Consider the following 20,940-nt stretch of genomic DNA (forward strand, 5'->3'; position numbering starts at 1 on the left):
AAGCTGAAACATAAATACTCATGATTTCGTACAACTGATTTGGTGATAGTTTATTGCTGGTTAAGGTTATCTTTATGATGGCCACCCATCGTAGACAACATCTAGCAATAATTCATTCCGAAACCCGCCTTTTCATGGAAAAAAGAAAACACGCCTACAATCACAATTCCGAACTACAACCGATCCAGTTCCGTGTCACGCGCGCTCGATACTCAGTAGGTTTCGGGAGTGATTCATATGAGATTTTTTAGATGCCTACGTGTTAACCCAATTAGTTGATGAGGTATCGACCGCCTACAACGACTCGGGAGAGGCAAGAGATCATCGCCAACTGCGCAACCGAGACGCCAACTTGACAACTCCAGGTGTCAAAAACGACACGAATTGGAAGAAGGGACAAATTGCTACAAGTTATAAGCGCCGGTTTAATCCCTTTGTTTATGACCATTACCTTTCTTTGTTGCGAATGGGAAAAGTGGAAATGGAAAAAAACAAGTTGTTCTGCGGTTTCTCTCTTGGCTTTTCTTCTTCTTCTTCTTTTGAAAATAAGCAGCCCATTGACCTTGTGCTACACGTTTAAAGCGAATTCGTGTTCGCCTACGCATTCGTTCATAACATTTCTTTTCAGGGTGGATAGTTTTTTATTCTTCTATATATATATTTTTTCACTGTGGAGAAAAATCTGGCCTCGTAAAACATCCGGAAAAAAGAAAAAAGTTACATAATTTCTCTCTACTAGATTCACGAAAAACTTTTTAAAAAGTTGCTTTCTGTTATGTTGTACAACGGAGAAGAAACCTCCCGTCACACACGCGCATCCAGTGACTTGATTAACGGGTTCGAGAGTTACTTCGGTGGTAAACGTAAGCCAAAGTTTAATAATGCATTCGGTCTCTAACTCACATACATGCTCAACCCATGTCCCGTGGGCCGAATGTGGCCCTCGGAGTCGTCGTCTAATGTGACCCGCGACCTCAAACTTGATTTTTGTAAGAATGAACTAAGCAGCACGTAACCAGATCACTTAAGTGACCCCGCGGTGCATTCCCAGACTACTTAAGTGACCAACGGCATATTTATACAGTCGAATCCCGTTTTAACGAATACCGTTATAGCTAAAATTTCGTTTCAAAGAATATTTTTCTAATCCCCCCCAGATAAGTTTTCATAGAAACAATTCAAAAATTAGGAATTCCTTTATAACGAAATTTCGTTAAAGTGAAGGGATTTCTCCAGTCTTTTGGAGTTCGTTATAACGGGATTCGACTGTATATCATTCAAGTGACCCGAGGCACATTTCCATACTACTTAAGTCAAGGGCGTAGCGGGGGTTGGGCCTGGTGGTCTGGTCCCCCCCCCCCCCCGAAATGTGAGAAATGATCGAAAAACGGAAAAAAGATGGCCAAATCTATTGTTCACTTGGTCCCCCCCCCCAGAAATGAAAGTGGTCCCCCCCCCCGAACGAAATTTCTCGCTACGCCTCTGACTTGAGTGATTGACTTGAGATCACTTTTGTGGTCGGCGGCACGTTCCCAGATCACTTAAATGACCCACGGCGTATTTACACATCACCTAATTGAGCAGCGGTGCATTTACAGATCACTGAAGTGATCTAGGACGCTGTTCTAGATCACTTAAGCGACTCTCGGTACATTTACAGATGAGGTAAGTGATCCTTGACACTGGCCACTTAAGTGACCTGGGGCGCTGCTTCAGACCACTTTAAATGGCCCGCGATACATTTACTTATGTATCCCGCTACACGTTTCCAAACCAATGAAGTGCTCCTATGCATCTTCCTTATCTTCCTCCACGACAATTCGGCATGACGTGTATTTTGTCCGGGGAGTGGGTATGTCACGAGATATTTCTGGTACAAAATGCTATTGAATAATAGTGCCAACAGAGAGATATACAGCTTTTTCTCTGCCAATATATCAAGGAAATATATGCTTTCTTGATGTCATGCCGAAGTGAACTCGGAAGGAATAGTCATCTGTTCTCCGCCGAGACTCGAGACCAGGCCCTATCGCAAACCGGGCAGGCATACTACCATCTGCACCACTGGAGACACGACCCTACTAAACCACACATGCACCTCGTGTATATTCCTCTGCGGAATTTATAACGAATTCATACATGTTGGAATAAATACAAATACAACGCCACAACAGGCAAAATACGAAACGAGGTGGCTGAGGAAAAAAAATTCCCATAAAAAATATGGATACAATATGTTTCTAAAATACAGCAACCCAATTAATGATGCCATTATGGAAACTAAAAATACAATGCCCTTAAAAGTATTTATGGTTGTCTTATTCTAAGTATGAATAGCTTCTCGATTTACCCCAACATCGTATTTCTTTTTTAAACGTGCCAATTGTGTTACTATTAACTACCTCTGGGGGTGAGCTGTTCCATTTACTAACAGCCCTATTAGAGAAAAATGCCCTGTGACACCAACCTAGAATTGCCCCTTACTAAACGATAATGGTGTTTGTTCCCATTGACGGTGAATTAATAATTCATGGTCCATCCTATCTTCCCCATTCAAAATTTTGAACACTTCGATCATATATATCTCCCCTACACCTGCGTTCATCCAATGTAAACATATTCAAAAAATGAAGTCTCACTTCATAACTCAAGCAGCGTGTGGCAATAAGGACACGCGCAGCTCTTCTCTGCACCCCTTCAGCCAAGTCGATGCCCCTCTGTAGGTATGGACTCCAAAACCATACAGCATACTCCAATCTAGGACGAACTGAGCCTCGGAAAAGCGGAGGAATGACTTTAGGACTTAATGTGTATGTACGTGTAGCGAACCTAACTTGAAGTTTGCTTCTGTGCAATGCTTGTTGTGCTGCCATCAGTTTTTCTAAGCGAATTGTAATCATTGAATAATTTCATCGTTGTAGAGGCCTGTTGCCCTCTGAGGCGAGTGTGGAGACACTCCCTACCTTCCTTATTTCACGTGCTGTGGCGTGAGGCACTAAAGTAGAGGCATTAGAGGCGCTGAAGTAGAGGCCGCGCAGTAGCCTCTTAGTAGCTAGCCTCTCTTAACTTCAGCAAATGGCCCCTACTTGGGACAGTAGAGATAGAGATAGACGGTTTTTTCTCAGCGCAATGTATTAAGGAAATATATTTTCTGGATATTAGAGGTGAACTCGGAAATAAAAGTCATCTGGTCTCCACTGGGACTCGAACATAGGCCCTCTTGCTGAAGTTAAGAAAGGATACAAATGCCTCTATATACTTCAGTGTCTCACGCCCCAGTGCGCCAAATAAAGGAAGGCAGGTCCGTGTTCTCCAGTGGTATAGATGGCAGCATGCTTGATAGCGGTAAAAGGTTTGCAAGAGAGCCTGAGATCAAGTCCCGGCGAAGAGCAGATGGCTTTTCTTTTCGATTCAGTTCAACTCGGCATAATATCCAGGATATATCTGTTTCCTTAATAGAGTCAACAGTTTACCATGACTCTCTCTGTCATTTATTTCCTTTCTCTCTCTCTTTACTCTACCGTAAAATTTATAATAAATATTAATTTTAAATTTGAGATGAATTGTAAAATTAAATTTAATAATTTAGGGTCAAAAAATTATGTTTCGTAACACTCACGGTAAATTATTGTAGGCCTTCACCAATTCTCTTAAACTATTTCTTGTATTAATTCTGAATTTTCATCAATTCTGGAATTTTTTTATACCGTTAATTTAAAGTTTTCATCAATATATTGCGGTGTGTTATCATTCAATTAATTTTCATCACTCATGGAATTATATCTTTCATCGATTCTAGAATTATATCTTTCATCGATTCTAGAATTATGTCTGTCATCGATTCAAGAGTTATATCTTTCATCGATTCTAGAATTACGTCTTCCATCGATTCTAGAATTATACCTTTCATCGGTTCTAGAATTATATCTTTCATCGGTTCTAGAATTATATCTTTCATCGGTTCTAGAATTATGTCTGTCATCGATTCTAGAGTTATATCTTTCATCGATTCTAGAATTACGTCTTCCATCGATTCTAGAATTATACCTTTCATCGGTTCTAGAATTATATCTTTCATCGGTTCTAGAATTATATCTTTCATCGATTCTAGAATTATGTCTGTCATCGATTCAAGAGTTATATCTTTCATCGATTCTAGAATTACGTCTTCCATCGATTCTAGAATTATACCTTTCATCGGTTCTAGAATTATATCTTTCATCGGTTCTAGAATTATATCTTTCATCGGTTCTAGAATTGTATCTTTCATCGATTCAAGAATTACGTCTTCCATCGATTCTAGAATTATATCTTTCATCGATTCTAGAATTACGTCTTCCATCGATTCTAGAATTATATCTTCCATCGATTCTAGAATTATATCTTTAATCGATTCTAGAATTATATCTTTAATTGATTCTAAAACTATTTCTCTCATTGAAAATTGTTTCTTTCATCGATTCCGGAATTATTTATTTCATTAATTCTGAATTTTCATTGATGGTGGAATTATTTCTTTTTAATTTTTATTTCATCAATTTAAATTTTTCATTAGTTTCGGGAATCGTCTCTTTCGTTACATGTTTGAAATTGCCTTCAGGGCTGAATTTTCATTTATTTTGGTATTAATTTACATTTAATTGTTAGTATAAAGTTTTTTGTATAGATATTTCTCGGCATTCCTGGGTACAGTATTTTGAATGACAATTGTCTGGTAAGGATGGCCCTGGGTTTGACCATGAATTTTAAAGCATCAAGACATTGAATAGATAATCTTCGGCCCAGATCTGAATTGGATTTCACCTATGAATCCCATTGTCACTTTTGTAAAGCGATAATAGATGGCTTCTGTTTTGATTTAGATAGCTTTTTTTTTTTTCACACATGATACCACAATCTCTCGATAGGATTGTCATGGCCGAATTCATGATGGAAGCTTCATTTTGTATCCAGCTGCTACTTATAGAATCAAAAATAGAGACCAATACATCAGAAGATGACTTCTATAGATGCTTTAGTGCGTTGGTCTCTACCTTTTAGTTTCAGAAGTTGCAGACTAATGGCAATTTCAGTTTTTACTTGGTCTGGGAATCGATTGAAATTTCCAACTGATTTATCAGAAAGTTTTAATCGATTGACCGACTGATTGATAGAAATTTAATAAAAACATTTTTGAACTCTAACCATTCATAATGAACGCAATATTGGTGACTATACCTGTATAGTATTTTAATTGCTTATATAAAAAATATATTGCATTCATTCCAATCACCTATTTTCTAGATGTGAGGAAATATAGCAATAAATTAAGAAATTCTGGCCAGCCGCATGAAGAAATTTAATATGCTGAACATATTTTGTCATATCCTGGAATTTCTTAACTCGGATCTTTCTTTTAGAAGAATCGAAGAATCGAAGAATCGAATTAGAAAATCGATTATTTTAGGTTAGTTACTGATTCCGAAACTACTTTCGATCTTCATACTGTTGCTTGTTGTTTTCTTTAGAAACTGTAGGAAATATCTAAGAGGGGGTTTCCCTCTTAAATGGTACTGGGGGGGGGGGGCGTGTTTCACGAATGCCGATGTTCACAGTGGAGACAATATATTTTGAGCCTTTCTTTTAAAACGCCAATTAAATTCAATGGAATTCAAGTCCTCCCCAGTTTTCGATAAATGGACTCGTATTTCCCAATCCTTAAAAATTTTGATGAACTTATTGATTCTCAAGATGTTCATAAAAATGTTAGGAAGAGGAACATCATTTAACACATCTGATTGGTTTCGTCAAGTGAATAAAGTTAATTCACATACTTTTAACGAAAATTTTAGTTGAATTTTAATCGGATTGATCTAGTCGATCGACTCGAATGAAATTTTTAACTGCCTTTAACAATTGATCGATTAATCGAACCAGCCCTAGTTTTTAATCAAGATTTCACCCCATGTTCAAGAAGCTGTATCAATGCTGCTGCAGGGACAACTTGCTCACGTAGGCAAAATCTTGATGGTCTATTACGAATTGTTCTCTTTAAGTGAAAACAAAAAAATTAATTTTTTTTATCAATGTGTTCCAACATGTATCAGAGCACGGATCAGCACGGCGACCCAAAACTGTCAAGTTCGCTGAGTAAACATCATTATTTTCACAACGGAGATCAATCTCAAAAATCTCTCCATCCTTCACGCGAATCATCCAAAAACTAAAAACACAAATGAATAATATAATGGGCTCCTAGAAATTCATTTTATTTGATATACCAAGAAAATAAAAATTAGTAATAAATTGTGGGAAAAGAAAACAAGTTCACAACTGTAATAAAAAAAAAGTGAAAAAAAAAGAGACCTTGGGCTCATTTTTGGGTGTGGGCTCCTTTCTTATACCCAACCAATATAGACAGGCCACTCCATTCCAACATCCGTTCGCTCTTGTTCCAGCTTCTGAAGTAGGCACTTCTCGCTAGAGGGCGCTACACTCCACGACAGTGGTCTTGTGGAGAAGAGAGGTGAAAGTTTCTTCGGTTTTTTATTTTTATATATATATATATATATATATATATTCTTTTTTTATATTTAATTTTGTTGGTTTTTTTTCTTCTTCTTTTTCCTTCTTTATTTGTTTCCTTCTTTCTCGTCTGCTCTCCGAGAAGAAAAAACTCTTCTTGTTTTATATTTGGTCAAATCTGTGTTGAGTGGAGGTTGGTTCTTGTAGAATCTCTCTCTGTCTCTCTCTCTCTCTATGTGTTTATGTGTGCGTGTGTGTGTTGTGAAAGAGAAAAAAACAAATAAAACAGCAGCCATGGTGAGTGACCACGTGCTTTTTCTTCATCTCTTCGATATTAGTTATCTTTACTATTAGTTTTTTGTTTGAGGTATCTTTAGGTTCACTAAATTATTCTGTTACCATAGGTATATCTCTTTAGGTGCTCCAAAATCATTCTGTTACTATGCGTATTTTTCTTTAGGTGCTCTAAAATCATTCTCTTACTATGCGTATTTCTCTTTAGGTGCTCTAAAATTATTCCGTTACCATGCGTATTTCTCTTTAGGTGCTCTAAAATTATTCCGTTACCATGCGTATTTCTCTTTAGGTGCTCTAAAATTATTCTATTACTATGCGTATTTTTCTTTAGGTGCTCTAAAATTGATCTGTTACGCTTCGTACTTTTCTTTGGGTGCTCTAAAATTGATCTGTTACGCTTCGTACTTTTCTCTGGGTGCTCTAAAATTGATCTGTTACGCTTCGTACTTTTCTTTAGGTGCTCTAAAATTGATCTGTTACGCTTCGTACTTTTCTTTAGGTGCTCTAAAAGTGATCTGTTACGCTTCGTACTTTTCTTTAGGTGCTCTAAAATTGATCTGTTACGCTTCCTACTTTTCTTTAGGTGCTCTAAATCAGTGGTTCTCAACTTGGGGGCCATATGGCCTCCATGTGGTCTTGGGATATTCTGGGGGCCACGGGCGAAAATCATATGAAACGGGAGACACGGAAAGTGGTACAAGGAGCCATGGAGAGTTCTGAAGAGTTCTTTTATCCTCGGGACCCATGTAGGCAGGACCTGAGACCTTATATTCGTAAGGTGGCTACATGATGAGATCCGATACTATGATTTTTGAATATATGTGAGCTGCTACTTCCAGCTAAGTATGGGGCCTCAAGAACTTCAGTTTGCCCGAGGATGCGTGCGCCCATGGTGTTGAAATGGCCCTGCATAAAAACCCCCACAAGAAGGAAGCTCACCGAATTCCAGCCCATAGTAGGCGTGGACCCAGAGTGATGTGTGGGGGAGGGTCACGTCTCATATTTCACTCAGGTGGTCTGTGACAGACCTATTTTTCACATTTAATTTGGCTCTTTGGAGTGATTATCACCACTTCTAGATCATTGCCTGGCCCAGGGTTCCAGAGCTCGATCTTATTTATAAAATATTTGTTCATTATAAATTTAGTTTTGATTAAATTCAATTTGATAAATAGAAAGGGTCCCGATCTGGGATGAGGGTAGTGGGCCCTGACTAAGACTGGGGGCCACGAGCAGAAAATATTATTCTGCTCATGGGTTGAAAAATGTTGAGAAACATTGCTCTAAATTATTCTGTTATTATACGTATTTTCCTTTAGACGCTCTAAAATTGATCTGTTACTATACGTATTTTCCTTTAGATGCTCTAAAATTGATCTGTTACTATATGCATTTTTCCTTAAGTGCTCCTAATATCATTCTGTTACCTATATGTATTTTTCTTTAGATGTTCTAAAATCATTCTGTTATTATACGTATTTTTATTAGGTGCGCTAAAATTATTCTGCACGTAGATAGCCTTACCTTTAGATGCTCTAAAATTATTTTGTTACTATATGTATTTCTTTTAGGTGCTCTAAAACGTTTCTGTTATGATAGGTATTTCTCATAGGTGCTCTAAACTTACTCTATAAAAAAACGTATTTCTCTTTACGGGCTCTAAAATTACTCTGTTATTGTACGTATTACTCTTTAAGTGTTATAAAAAATTATTCTACACTAAAATATACATATCTGTAAAAGCTCTAAAATTATTCTGTAAGTAGATACCGTTATTTTTAGGTGCTCTAAAATTACTTTATTTGCATTTGTATTTCTCTTTTGGTGACTGAAATTATTTTGTACTGAGATATATTTATCTCCATTGCTTTATTTTGAATGTTAAAATTTTCAGTTTATATTTCATTGAATCTCTCTCTCAATCTATTTTTTTTAACATGCTAAATGGTTGCACTGAGATATCTTCTCTCTCGTCTCTATCACTTTGGAACTATTATGCAAGATGAAATATTTTTCTGTCTGGGTGTGCGAAAGTATTTTGTACGTAGATGTGTCGTTATCTTTGGGTGATTTAAAATTATTCTGTAGCTATATGTGTTTCGCTTTCGGTGCTCTAAAGTTATTCTGTTAGTAAAGTTAATTGTATTTCTCTTTTGGTGGTTGAAATTATTTTGCACTGAGATATCTTTATCTCCGTTGTTTTATTTTGAATCCATAAATTTAGTATTTCTCGCTGTCTCTCCCTCAAATAGTGAGCCAAAATTTTGTTTTGCCCACGTGTAAAGAGCAAAAATGGTCACTGGTAGAATATGATCTTCGGTTGACTTCCGTAATACTTTACAGGATTTTAAAATCACTTTATTAGCATCTCAAACTCTTGAGACAAAAAAGGGCTCTAAATCTAGTACATGTATTTTTTACTCTAGTTGCTCTAAAATAATTCTGTAAGTAAATGTACTTCTCTTTTGGTGCAGCTGAACTTATTTTGCACTGAGTTATCTTCATCTCTATTACTTTGGAACTATTCTGCTGCAAGTTGAAATATTTTTCTCTTGGTGTATTGAAATTATTTTGTACGTATATACCGTTACCTTTTTAGGTGCATTGAAATTATTCTGTTCGTAGATACCGTTACCTTTGGGTACACTGAAATTATTCTGTACTTAGACACCGTTACCTTTAGGTGCATTGAAATTATTCTGTTCGTAGATACCTTTACCTTTAGGTGATGTAAAGTCATTCTGTTACCATACGTACTTGTCTTTAGGTGCTCTAAAATTATTCGGTTACTATACATATTTGTTTTTAAGTGCTCTAAAATTATTCGATTACTATACATATTTGTTTTTAAGTGCTCTAAAATTATTCGGTTACTATACATATTTGTTTTTAAGTGCTCTAAAATTATTTTATATTTAGATGCTGTTATTTTCCGGCGCTGTAAAATTGTTCTGTACGTAGATACTGCTATCTTTAAATGCTCTAAAATTATTTTGTTAGTAAATGTATTTCTCTATTGATGAACGAAATTATTTTTTGTACTCAGACACTTTTATCTCCATCGCTTTATTGTGAAAGCATAAATTTAGTTTATATCTCGCTGTCTTTCTTTCATACTTTTGTTTTTTAACATGCTATTAAATGGGAAGCCAAATGTCTGTTTTGCCCACCTGTAAAAAGCAAAAATGGTAACACTTCACAAGATTTCAAAATAACTTCATTTGCATCTCAATTTCCCAAGTTAAACAGGGGCTTTTCATCTAAGGCCCCTTTCACACGGAGCGGATGCTGACGTGGGTCCACATATCCTTTCACACGAGCGATGAAGATGCGGGTGTTTCGCTTGCATCTTTGGGTTGAAATTCACGCATAAAAACTATTTTTTCGCAATTTTTGTAATTATTTTTCTCCTTCATCCCTCATTCAGTGCTCATAGGCAGCCTAGAGGCATTCTTTGGTGGTTTAATCTTGAGCCCCATAGAATATGGGTATAAAGATGCCTTCATTTCAATCCTCACAAGTAGTCGATGGGAGAAAATATCTTAAAATATTTTCAAAAAATTTTGAAAAAAAATCTGTGTTTTCGGAAAAATATGAAAGAAAATTCCAAAAACACATCCAATGTTCGAAAAATCCAATCCAAAAACATCCAAAACATTCGATGTTCCAAAAAAAAAAAAAAAAAAAAACTTGAAAACTTATAAAACTTGAAAAATCCAACCAATAAGCGTATTGGTTGCATTTGCTCGAATGTAACCTGTGAGCTTTATTGGCACGATTTTTCAAGTTTTATAAAATGAATTTTATCAAACTTTTACAGTGTAATATCGGCCTTAAGCCGGGATTACACTATAAAAGTTTTGTAAAAGCACTTTGATAAAACGTGAAAAATTCAACCATTAAGATCACCGGTTGCATTTGGTTGAATGCAACCGATGCGCCTATTGGTTGAATTTTTCAACTTTTATAAAAGATCTTTTACAAAATTTTATACTATAATCCCGGCCTTAAGTCCGGATTACACTATAAAAATTTTATAATAATTCTTTTAAAAAAGCAACTAATAAATTTATCGATGGCATTTGCAATTTATTAGTTGCTTTTTTCAAGTTTTATAAAATAACTTTCATAAACCTTTTAGAGTGAAATCCCATCCTTAGATTAATCTCACTTCTGAAATATAAAATTTAATTTTTTTAAGTTTATAGACTGAATATCGAGTAAAATATACTTGTAGGTATCGGGGGAACCACCAAAACTATTCTAGTGCTAGGGTCTTCAAACGTCTTAATCCGTCCTGAGTGAACACCGTACGTGGATAACGTTGTTTAATAAAAGTATTTTTTTTTAAAGTTTAAAAAAGTTAAAAGATTAAAAATTTTAAAAAATAATAAATATTTAAAATATTATTTCAGATATTTATATTTTTTAAAATAATTTTAAAAATTAAAAATTTTAAATTTAATTTAAAAATTATTAAAGTATGTATTATAAAGTAAAGTATGTAGTCAATTAAATATTCGTAATGAACAGAACGGCTTATAATTTTGGGTCCCGTCAGTGGCCGTTGTTGGCAGGTTTTATTGTATAAAATTGTGAAATATGGACAAAAGGCAGTTAAAGTTGCTATATCTCAATCTCAGACGGAAACGGAGGGATAGACGTATGTAGGTACATTATATTAATGAGCAGGGACCATCATATGGTATTTTTAAGGGTATATATGGCAAATAATTAAAAAAATTCCGTGAAAAATCACCTTCTAAAAGTAGCCAAAGATGCGGACGAATTCGCTCCGCATCCGCATCGCGTGAATAGCTCCGAATAAACCTATTGCCAAAACTTCTATGTGCGGATGCGGAGCCCGCACTTAGTTTTTGACACATGCGGACGACGTCCGGACCCGCATGAACATTTCCTAGGTGCGGAGATTTTTCGGCTCGTCTGAAAGGCGCAGTATATTCCAATTGTTAAAACTTCTTCCGGACCCGCATCCGCTCCGTGTGATAATCCGAAGGATAATCTAAAATCACTAAAAAGTGGCTCTAGAGATGGTTCGCAGACCACTGCAAGAGGCAGGGCCATAGCTAGGATTTTTGCCACCCGTGGCAAACATGATTCAACCGCCCTTGGAAAGCATTGCCGTTCCTTTCCCCCCCCCCCCCGCAACTTTAAAAATCGATAATTCTATAACGGCGTTCTCTGTTCACACCTTAAAACTGCCACCCCTAAATTTTGTCATCCGGGGCAGTTGCTACTGCCCCCTCTAGTTGCGGCTCTGACAAGAGATTCCTAAGGGCTCCGATGGACATGTTTTATAATAAACACAAATCATAATTAAATTCAGTGAAAGTAACTATGGAACAGCTCAGGAGATGGAGGCCCTTGGTACTTTTGGTGTTTGGCCAAGAGGGTTCGTGGATGAGTACTATATATAAAAACTACTGGCGCCCCTCCCCCCCCCCCCTCCCAGAGCAGTGAATCCCAAATGGTGTACTGTGCCCTAGGGCGCCTGAGAATGTTCATCGGTCTCGTGAGCGGAGGTGTCGCGAAATACATAAAATTCTAGTGTCATTTCTAAGGGTGACATGAACATAAAAGTTTGGCACTGCCTTAGAGTAGTGATTCCCGAAGGGTGTGTCGAGGGATATCTTGGGAATAAAATTTTATCGAAAGTGGGAATAAAAAGCCGTGATTTCTGAAAATTGTGTTAAGGATGTTTGTCTGTTCCTCTTAATCAGACAGGGGTGCCGCAAGATGTTTTAAAACTTCCAAGGGTGCCGCGAACATGAGCTTCTTTGTTCTTAGAGGGTGTGCACCGGGACCGGAATCTGCAATAATGGAAATTTTTGAAATTAATAACACTCTATTACTGAAAAAAATATTCTCTATTGTAAAACAAGGTGACTGGGCTAGTACCACGACAATTTTATGAATATTATGAATAATATTATGAACTAATGAAAATTATTCGTCTCATAAAGCCCCCCCCCTCCCTCCCTCCGAGATTGTTTTCGCACCAGTCCCCGCGTCTGGTGAGGGCGGTAATGTGCGTTTTGTGTACAAACTCTGAAAATTTTTGGAGATGTAGATTCGATGTGCCACAAGCTGAACATTTCCTAATCTCTCAATTTTCTAAATCTCTCTTCGTTTCTCAATGCTCCGAAATAATTCTGTACGCTGATGTTAAATTACAATTCCTCTCTTTAGTTGTGATTGTATCTTTCTGTCACCGTTACCCGCAGCGTTGCCAACTTGCTTGTATTACAACTAAACCAATATTTTAGTTGAAAAAATAACTATTCCGTTGCTGGTGACTGATCTCTAGAGTTCTTTTTCAAAAATTTCCTACATAGTTATAATCTAATTTTGTTTTTCTAGCAATTAAACCCTTTGAAAATTCCTTTAAAAGAATACTCAGGCAAATTTCCATTAAAATATGAATGAAAAATTAAATAAATTTGAGAGTTAGAAATTGCAAGGTTTGTTTCGATGTCACGACCTCTTCTTATTTGGTTTTATGCAGAAAGTCGGAGTTTTCAGTGAGTGAAATCTTTTTGACACAAAATTCATAAACAGAATGAGTAAAGACATGGTGAATCAAACGGTCAAATTGAACTAAAAAAAAAACAGTATGTTCCAGAGACTGTTGTTTCGTAAACCGTTGCGTCAGATTTCATTCCAATCAGATATGGTGAATGGTATGAATGGCAGATTCTCATTTGACATGGGTGTAAACCTTTCCCGTAACTAGTAAATATTCTCTTTTCCTTTGAAACATGCAAACACCCCATTTTTCTCTCTTCTTTTGTAATATATTCAGTGATTTTTCTTTTCTCAATAATACGAGGAAGTGAGAGCGAAAAAAGAGAATGCTTTTATTAATATCCCACCACGACTGCTAGACGACTAGAGTGCAGTCATGGTGTCAGTGATGAGACCAACATCAATTCTTAGCTCATTTTCCTCTCTCCGTTGCTTTCCTTCTTGATTCTTTCTCATCTTCTCGTCTTTCTTAGCCAAGAAAGAATTGAAGAAGAAGAGGAGGCCACAAGAAAGGTCTTGTTATATTGCCCCATTCTCTCTCTCTCTCTTTCTCTGTCATCGAGCCCGCTGTTGGCCCGAATCACCAATTCTCGACTCGACAACCGAGGCCCGCCCACTGAGTAACTTACTTTTTATTTCTTTCTTGCCTGGCCACGTGCATGCGTGTGTATGGGGAGAGCAACGTATCCGCTGATATAATTACTTTCTATATTTTATATAGAAGCATCTAGAAGGAAGTGTTGGCTGAGGTTCACGACCGTTTTAGTAGGGGTAGGGAAAATAATGCAATAATGACTGCACGTTTGATAAATGCGAACGATACTTAACAGTGATTATTTGTAATGTTTGATTGGGAAATATTGTTCCCAACACAGAAATACACGGTTCGAAAATTGGAAGGTTTGTTGCGGGAAAGAGGAACTCCATTTTTTTTCCAATTTTGATTCATAACATAACAGATAAATTAATATTCCAATTTTCCAATAAAGCATCAATTTTTTTTTAGTCATTGTATATCGTTTTTCCCATTATTTGTCTATATTATAAATATAATACTTTTTTTTTTAGCATTGCATTTCAAATCGTGAAAGTGAATATATGAGTTACTTACCCCGACCCGAGGGAGAAAATAAATTACATATGTTAAAATATAGAATAAGACAACCATAAGTATTCTTTATGGGCATTGTATAGTATTTTATCATATATTGTTTACAATTTTTGTTAATTGCATTTTTAATTGGGTTGCTATATTTTTGAAATATATGACACCCATATTTTCTTATGGGCATCTTTTTTTCAGCCACTTCGTTGGGCATTTTGCCTGTTGTGGCGTTGTATTTGTATATATATATACATTCTATCCCCGGGAGCACCATTGGCTCCCGAGGTTAACAATTCACTTTACAAAACAATTTACTTTGCGTTACAATTAAAATGACAAAACAAAAAAGATTACTACTACTACTATTACAGCTTACATCATACCTCGGGCAGCACCATTAACATCACGCGAGCAGGAATTTGATGCTCCAGAGGTTATTACATTAAGACGTCATTATTGCTTTAATAAATATACATTGATATGCATGCGTTTTATCAGTGTCCCAAATGTTGAATATATGATCCATTCATATTATCTTACATCGACTGGAATATACTGACGCAAACCAGTTCGAAATAATATAAATTTATTCAAATAATATGTCATGAATAAATAAAATTCCTATATGAACATGAATATTTATCAGAGATTTTTGCCGCCCATAGTAAACATGACTCAGCCGCCCCCACAACTTTAAAATTCGATAATTTTATAACGGCGTTCTTTGCTCCTACATAAAATTGCCGCCCCTAAGTTTTTCCGCCGGGGCAGTTGCCCCCCCCCCCCAGTTACGGCCCTGATATATATACATATATGTTTTTTTTCAATGGCGAAATTACTGTTTTTGTCGTCCAACTGATCCTGGGACATGTATTTGGCTCATTGGTCATATTTATTTTCTGCTCACATTCCTTTGTAACACAATATTTCATTCTATTCTATGTATTTTCGGGCCAGTTCCATCACATCCTGATATAGTACCTATTTACAGCCTTTTAGGCCACTCGCTCGCAACAAATCGCTCGCAGTTATCTGTGCAGATGGCAGCATGAACAAGAAACAATTGCAACTCGACAACATAAATACGTTAGGGCCAATCATACACTCACAGCACACATACTCGCTCTCTGGCATGTGCCGATTCGTTAGAAATTCCGTAGAGGAATGTGTACGAGGCGCATGTTCGGTTAAAAGTAGTAGTAGTTGTCTGTGTTCGCAAGACTGATCCCATTGCACAGACCAGTGAAAATCCCGCTGAAATGGGATTTTGCGAGACTCCAACGTATTAATTACAGAAAATCATAAATTTATGATGTTCATTTCTTAGATGTGTTGGATCGGTGTTTTTCAACCTGTGGTCCGCGGACATCCGGGAGTCCGTGGGGTAATTTTCATTCACTACAGTTGCGTGAATAACACATTTAGTAACGGGAAATTTATCATTTCAAATTTTTATGAAATTCTCATTACAGAAAACAAAACATTTTTGATTTTATGGGGTGGGAGGGGGCAGGGGTGGTGGCGTCGAAATTGGTTTTCGCTGCGGCGACACCATCCCGTTATAAAGGTACTTTCACCTTTATAACGGGAGGGGGGCGGTCAGAGACATCAAAAGTATTGGGAAACACACTGTGTTAGATGATCGTGTCTTCAACCATTAACTAGCTTATATCATCTCTGGAGACAGAACAGGAGTTAGTCATTTTGGGGTGGTCTTTTGGCCATCGCGTTCCCTATCATAAAAAAAAAAACCCCATTCAGCCCAAACACGACTGGGTTCATCTCACGACCAAAGGTTTCTTAACAATCACAAATGATATTATGCAATTATCTTTTTCTTCCTGCATTTTATCACAGCTTTGAAGACGTGAAAGTTTCATGTTGCGAATATAGACCCGGCTCCTCTTTTCTTGCGATAGGCCGCGCTAGGAGTTGGGCTTTTCCCAAACGGATCCCCATCCAAAACGAGCAGATTATATTTCCATGAAGGTTATATGACAAGACCGACCGCGCGTGCGGTTCTGGGGCATTATTTCTTTCATCAATCCACTTTCTTCTCTGGAACGACTATAATAAAAAAAAAAAAATGGATGACCTACCGCGTTTTGACCTGTGATCTTCGTTGACCTCTCTCTCTCTTCAAAGTTTTTCACGGCTTAGTTTTCTTCCGTTTTTTTTTTGTTGTTTTCTTGCACCATCGTGTGTGTGAATTTGTTTATGCAGTCGACGCCACTTATTAGAATCACTGAAAATGCAATCATTTGGGTGTTGTTATCACTTTTTGCAAGGAACGGACCAATACCACAACATGGGGAAAAAATTCGTTTAAGTTATCGGGACTTCGGATATTGCTATCAATTTTTTTCTTCCGTCGAAAGAATTTTTCTCGCATTCTGCACCTAAAAGGTGTAATCAAGGTTAATTTTGTTTTTTCCTGTAAGTTATGGCTATCAGGCTGCAAGACTATGTAGGAGGCTAGAAAGTGTTCTCACCCCCCCCCCCATCCCTTGTAGACAAACATTTCCTTACTTAATGTCCATAGCATTCACGGTGATCCATATACGTTTGGAACTACTTTTGCAATGGTCTTCCTTTAGTGAAGGTAAATGTGTGAAGAAAAAAGCGTTTTCCCTCTCCAGTTCCTCATAGTTTCTTTCAGTTGACCAGGCTCGAATTTCTTTTCCGGGGAGACTTTCTCAGGGGATCTATGAAACGTATTGTGTGCATTTAAAATATATCGTAGTTTGTGATAAACATTTAGACAGTTCCATTCTAAAACGCCTCACAATGGCTGAATAACAAAAATGCAGAATTTCAGCTTCAAGGAAGAAAAAAAAAGAGGCCCTGTTCAGAATAGAATTTAAAAAAAAAAAATAGAAACGATTGATCATTTTGCAACCAATTATGTGGGAAAGAAAAGCAGTTGTCATCATTTTACGTATAGCCGTTTACAACACGTCATCTCGTTAGACCAAACGAGATGTATGGTGACCGCACTTGCAAACGGGGATTTTTCGGATATAGTTATTATTCAGTTATTGTTATCAGAAACCACGAGACCCCCGATGTGATCACATTAAGCGGTGTGTGGACTGTCTATTTTTCTCCTTGTGATACAAGTTCAAAACTTTCTCCGTGATAGAACGGTTTCCCAGATCAAAAATCATTCGTTACTTATTTGGATTAGTGTTCAGCAGTTCCAAGTATATGTATGTGTCATCTACGCGCGAACACCCATCAAAAGAAAACTTCTAAAAATGGCGAATAACCTAATGAACAGACAATAATAGAAAACACAAACAATAAAAATGGTAGTTTCTCCAGTAGCACGTGGAATAAGAAAAACAAATCTGCTTCATGAGTGATTGCACGGCGTCCTCTGCCATAATTTGGTGAATGACACGCTCATTTCGACGCACGTCGTCATTTGGTTTCAATGTCGACCGTTGTTTGTTTCTGTTTTGGCTTATAAAATACGACGATATTCTTCAACTATTACAACAATCGTCTGTAATGTGTCTGGTGATGTGTATGAATTGTATTAGGTTTACACTGAGTGGCCACTTCATTGTGACCACCTGAGAGTTTCAAGCAAATGTGCTATGGCATCACACTCTTGCCGCTAGAGGGCTAGGCTAGTATGAAAAAAAAAAGAGAACGTAGTTTTTGAGACAGCAGTATAGGTGAATTGTTTGTGAAAAACTGAATTTTCTGGACGTTAATGCCGAAACTGATATTTGGAAAGAAAAGTGAGTTGCCTCCTCTGGGAATCGAACCTGGCTCCCCTTGCATAACGGGCAAGCGCGTTAACCAATACACCAGAGACACACTTTTCAATTCCTTATAACACGCATTAGTAACGTGAAGCGCTGAGTGGAGTCGTAGCAGCCTCCCTTAACTACAGCAATTTTCGCCCCAGTTGGCGTTTTGTATAAAGAGATGGCACCGCTGTGGTGGTCGAGTGGTTATAGTGCCGGACTCGTGATGCGAGGATCCGGGTTCGAACCCCACAGTGGTGGTCGGCTGAAGTTGGTTTTCTGTGGTTCCCAACTTCAAGGCGCAAATGCGAGCCGATCTCCCCGTTAAAAAGTCTCGCCACAGAGAGCAACAGTCCTACAACGGTAAATCATTCAACCATAACACTTCACTCATAGTTAGTAAAAACTGGGGGCAGATGACAGCACTACACATAACAAGCATTACACAGGAACAAACTATACGTCAGGTTGCACTACACGTACACGCACATTCCCGCATTTTACCGATTCGTTGGGGGGTTCCGCGGGGGGGGGGGGGTTGCATGTGTGGTGTAGCAGTAGTAGGTAGGGGCTCGGGGATCCATGATGTTCTTAAGTCAGCCACCTCGTTGGGCAATTTGCCTGTTGTGGCGTTGTATTTGTATTTTTTTGGCCTGAAATATACTGGAAAATTGAATTTTCTGGATGTTAATGCCGGGGCGGCTGCTGTCTCCACTCAGCGCTTCATGCTACTAATGAATGTTATAAGGAATTGAAAAGTGTGTCTCTGGTGTATTGATTAGCGCGCTTTCCCGGTATGCGGGAAGGGGGACCGGGGTTCGATTCCCAGAGGAGGCAAATCACTTTTCTTTCCAAATATCAGTTTCGGCATTAACATCCAGAAAATTCAATTTCTCAGTATATTTCAGGCCGAAAAAATGCCATCTCTTCATGTTAGTGGAAATATGGGGAAAAACTTGATTTTTTTGACGGATTTTGAACGTGGGCGCTCGGAACCATGGAGCGAGCATCAGCAAAACTTCCGCATTTGTGAAATGCTCGAGAGCAGCTGTAGTTAAAGTGTTCAGACTTGACTGTCAGACAATATACTGGGTCGCAACTTGTGGTCGTCACCGAATGGTGAATGCACGGGCGGAACAAGAGTCTCCAGACCTGTAAAAGACAACAGAACCGTATATGCAGTAAGTTGCAGCACATCTTGATCAAGGATCGTCTCGAAGAATCTCTGAACGTACTGTTTGCCGTACGATGCATCGTTTGGGATATGGAAGCCTAAGGCCAGTTCGAACACCGTTGCTGTCTGCGGCTAACAAGAAAAAAAAAATCGTCTCGAATTCGGCTCAGGAGCACAAGGATGCACTGTTGATGATTGGAAACAAGTTATGTGGTCCGATAAATCACTTTTTCAGTTACACAATGTAGATGAGCGAGTGAGGATTTGGAGGAAAACATGGACGCCAAATACATTGCTACAACCCTTCAAGCTGGTGGAGGCAATGCGATGGTTTGGAGAATGTCTTCTTGGCATGCTTTGGGCCCTTTAATTCGTGTTCATTGAGTATCTGAATAAGACATCCTTACTGAATGCTGTTCCTGACCAAGTACATCCTGTTATGTTGATGGTTTATCCCAATGGCGATGCGTACTTTTTTTAGTGTTACGATACTACATCGATTACGAACGAGGACCTAACAAAATCTTTAATAAACATCCAGCAGAGACCATAGGCGGAGATAGACTTGGAAGTCTGGGGGGGGGCACGGTCATTATTGATGGGGGGGGGGACACGATGATGATGATGTCAATTCATATATACATTATACATACCCATACATACATATATAGATCAGTCGACTCCACCTTTGACGCTGGGGGGGGGCAATGTTCCTCACGGCTCCCCCCCCCCCTATCTCCACCCATGGCAGAGACACACATGAAATCGAAACCGAGCCGACATTCGAATGCTGCACTGTTGCCATTCCGCGACTCGTTATACTACTAATAATGATAATAAATTAACAACATCTTCAACATCTTCCTTCCTTTAGGGGGAAAACGATAAGTTTCTTATAATTTTATGAGAGTAAGTAATAATAATAATTTCTTATAATTTTATCAGAGGCTGGATGGAGGCTTCACTAGGCGACCCGCTCTTGTGACCGTGTAAGATCCATTATCCCGGGCTGTCTGTGATGATGGGCCTGCTACCTGTTTCTGTAGTTTTTGGAGCCTGACATTGGGGCGATACCTCATCCTTGGTTGCTGGAGATTTAGGACCACTTCTTTCTGGCTTGCACTCTGGCTCTTGCATCTTAGGTAGGAATGTCATAGGATCTTGGTGGTGACAGGCTGGCTGTCGAGCTGTTTGCTCGATTTCCATATCTTGTTGGACACGTGGTTTAATGAATTGCCTGCTTCTTCTCAACGTGGAGCCCTCATTTGTACGGATCTCATACGTGCGCAGGCTGATCTTCTTTGTTACGCAGGCTTCTTCCCAAATCGGTCTCTTGTGAAGAGGGTTCCGGTGCCACACTGAAGCTCCAGGATGCAATGGCGCAAGGTCTTGTGACGCTCTGTTATGTCACTGAGCCATCTCATTCTGCCTTTCTAGCAACTTTGTATGGACCAGGAATCTGCGGTAGAGTGTAGACGCTGGCTAGTGGTTGGCAGGCTCGTCCGTGTAGGTCTTCCAAAGATCCTTTGCGCTGAGCTGCACCACAGTTAGTCATC

The 20,940-nt window shown here is 38.2% G+C and overlaps 1 protein-coding gene across 1 annotated transcript in view; it reads left to right on the top strand.

Moving 5' to 3' along the window:
* The first annotated feature begins 6,643 nt into the window (after positions 1 to 6,643).
* Positions 6,644 to 20,940, top strand: part of LOC149081287 (uncharacterized) — a 55,419-nt gene continuing 41,122 nt past the window's right edge. Inside the window, exon 1 of the mRNA XM_089238126.1 lies at positions 6,644 to 6,801. Within this exon, the coding sequence (XP_089094252.1) occupies positions 6,739 to 6,801 (63 nt within the window). The 5' untranslated portion in view covers positions 6,644 to 6,738. The remainder of the gene's footprint in view (positions 6,802 to 20,940) is intronic.

Source organism: Pholcus phalangioides, unplaced genomic scaffold (genome assembly GCF_987345545.1).
Source record: "Pholcus phalangioides strain wild (caught in Gottingen) unplaced genomic scaffold, Ppha-v1.0 ptg000010l_1, whole genome shotgun sequence".
In the NCBI taxonomy this organism is placed as follows: Eukaryota; Metazoa; Arthropoda; class Arachnida; order Araneae; family Pholcidae; genus Pholcus; species Pholcus phalangioides.